Raw genomic sequence first — 1,656 nt, 5'->3', positions numbered from 1 at the left:
GTAGGATGCAGGGTTGCCAAATCTGCATTTTTTCCACGAAATTGGACTGATTTTGAACTATTGCGGCAGGTTGATTTTCTCCAGTGGGTTAAAGGTTTGAAATATGGCATAAATTACATTTGACTGAAATGCTTGTATTGAAACATTTTGCATTCTACCTATGATACAACTGTGGTAGATGTTAAGTTTTGTGAAGAATGGCCAGTGGTAGGAAGCCTTTTAGTTGCGTTTATGATCAATCTGCAAAATGGTGACTGTAAAATATGTATTTTAGGTATGGAAATGACATATTTTGAGTTTTGATATGGGATATGGTCATTGCACTACTTTGGGGGCTACTTTAACCCCGGCTCAAACCCAAATCCAACCGAAAAGAAATACAATGCAGCAAGCAATCAAGGCACTTTTAATGGCGGAAATCATCACCTGAGGCAGGACAACAGCAAACACCCCACATTTAGGACACTTCCATTCACCCTGAGCTTTCCTTCCATCTCCTGCTGAACCTCATACTCCTGCCTCAGAAGCTACACCGACTTTGATTTGACTCTGGACACTTGATGTGCACATTTATGAGGTAGAATTGAAAACACCTTGCTTGCTTTTGCGCGTCTTCCAAATCTATGCATTTAAACCGAACCAAATTCAATATAAAACTCTACATCTGATGAGCTACAAAACAATTCGCAAGTGATGCCATAAAGTGTATCCGCTTCCGTTTATCCTCTGTCTTCACACGTAGCCCACACCTTTCCTTACACTAGACCACTCAGGGAGAGAAATCGAATTAACTTAAACTTTCATTAAAACCTTTAAAATGTAATCTGTAATATATAAAAGAAAAAAGCAAAAAGGCACATACAGGCTCAAGCAGAACTTTACCAAATCAATCTCTCATTTTAAACATTAAGGCACTTTGCGCATTAATATTTGCCACGGTTCCTCCGAGGGTCTTCGTTTAACCAAACAGGAAGCTGCACAAAAAGAAAAGGCAATGTCAGTAAATAAATTAAAAAATAGTCATAATTTGTATGAATAAATCCTTAAATTAACATTCATAAATGTGCAAACACACGTTTGTTTCTGTGAATTGTGGGGACTTTCCATAGACTTCTATTACTTTTTTTGTATTTGAATTTCTAACTTCGATATGATCATTTGAAAAATACTGTAGATGGTTTAAACCAACAGTAATTTACCAAGTTTGTTCCATGAATCATGAGAACTGAAAAAATTGAGCTGATTAACACTAGAAAAGTTGGCAAGAGCTAAAAAACATTATTTAATTTAATCTGAATGGAGTAAGACTCTAAGATGTTGTCCACACAGGGCTTCACAACACACACACACACACACACACACACGTATGTTTCTGTGAATTGTGGGGACTTTCCATAGCCTTCTATTACTTTTATACTGACCAAAATATATTTTCTATCCCCTAACCCTAAACCTACCCCTTACAGAAAACCTGTTTGCATTCTTACACTTTAAGATAAACATCATTTACTATTTTTTTAAATAATTTTTTCCCCTCGTGGGGGACCTCAGGCCAGTCCCCACAATGTAGCATAAACAAGTACACACACATATACACACACACACACACACGCAGACAGAGACACACACACACACACACACAGAGTCTCACACACA

At 37.3% G+C, this 1,656-nt stretch overlaps 1 protein-coding gene across 1 annotated transcript in view; it reads right to left on the bottom strand.

Annotated features, from left to right (window-relative positions):
• Positions 1 to 861: 861 nt before the first annotated feature.
• Positions 862 to 1,656, bottom strand: part of LOC107689142 (magnesium transporter protein 1) — a 9,339-nt gene continuing 8,544 nt past the window's right edge. The window contains exon 10 of the mRNA XM_016487055.1: positions 862 to 974. Within this exon, the coding sequence (XP_016342541.1) occupies positions 959 to 974 (16 nt within the window). The 3' untranslated portion in view covers positions 862 to 958. The remainder of the gene's footprint in view (positions 975 to 1,656) is intronic.

The sequence above is a fragment of the Sinocyclocheilus anshuiensis genome, unplaced genomic scaffold (assembly GCF_001515605.1).
Source record: "Sinocyclocheilus anshuiensis isolate Anshui unplaced genomic scaffold, SAMN03320099.WGS_v1.1 scaffold846, whole genome shotgun sequence".
NCBI lineage: Eukaryota > Metazoa > Chordata > Actinopteri > Cypriniformes > Cyprinidae > Sinocyclocheilus > Sinocyclocheilus anshuiensis.
This window is presented reverse-complemented; position numbering and strand designations above follow the sequence as displayed.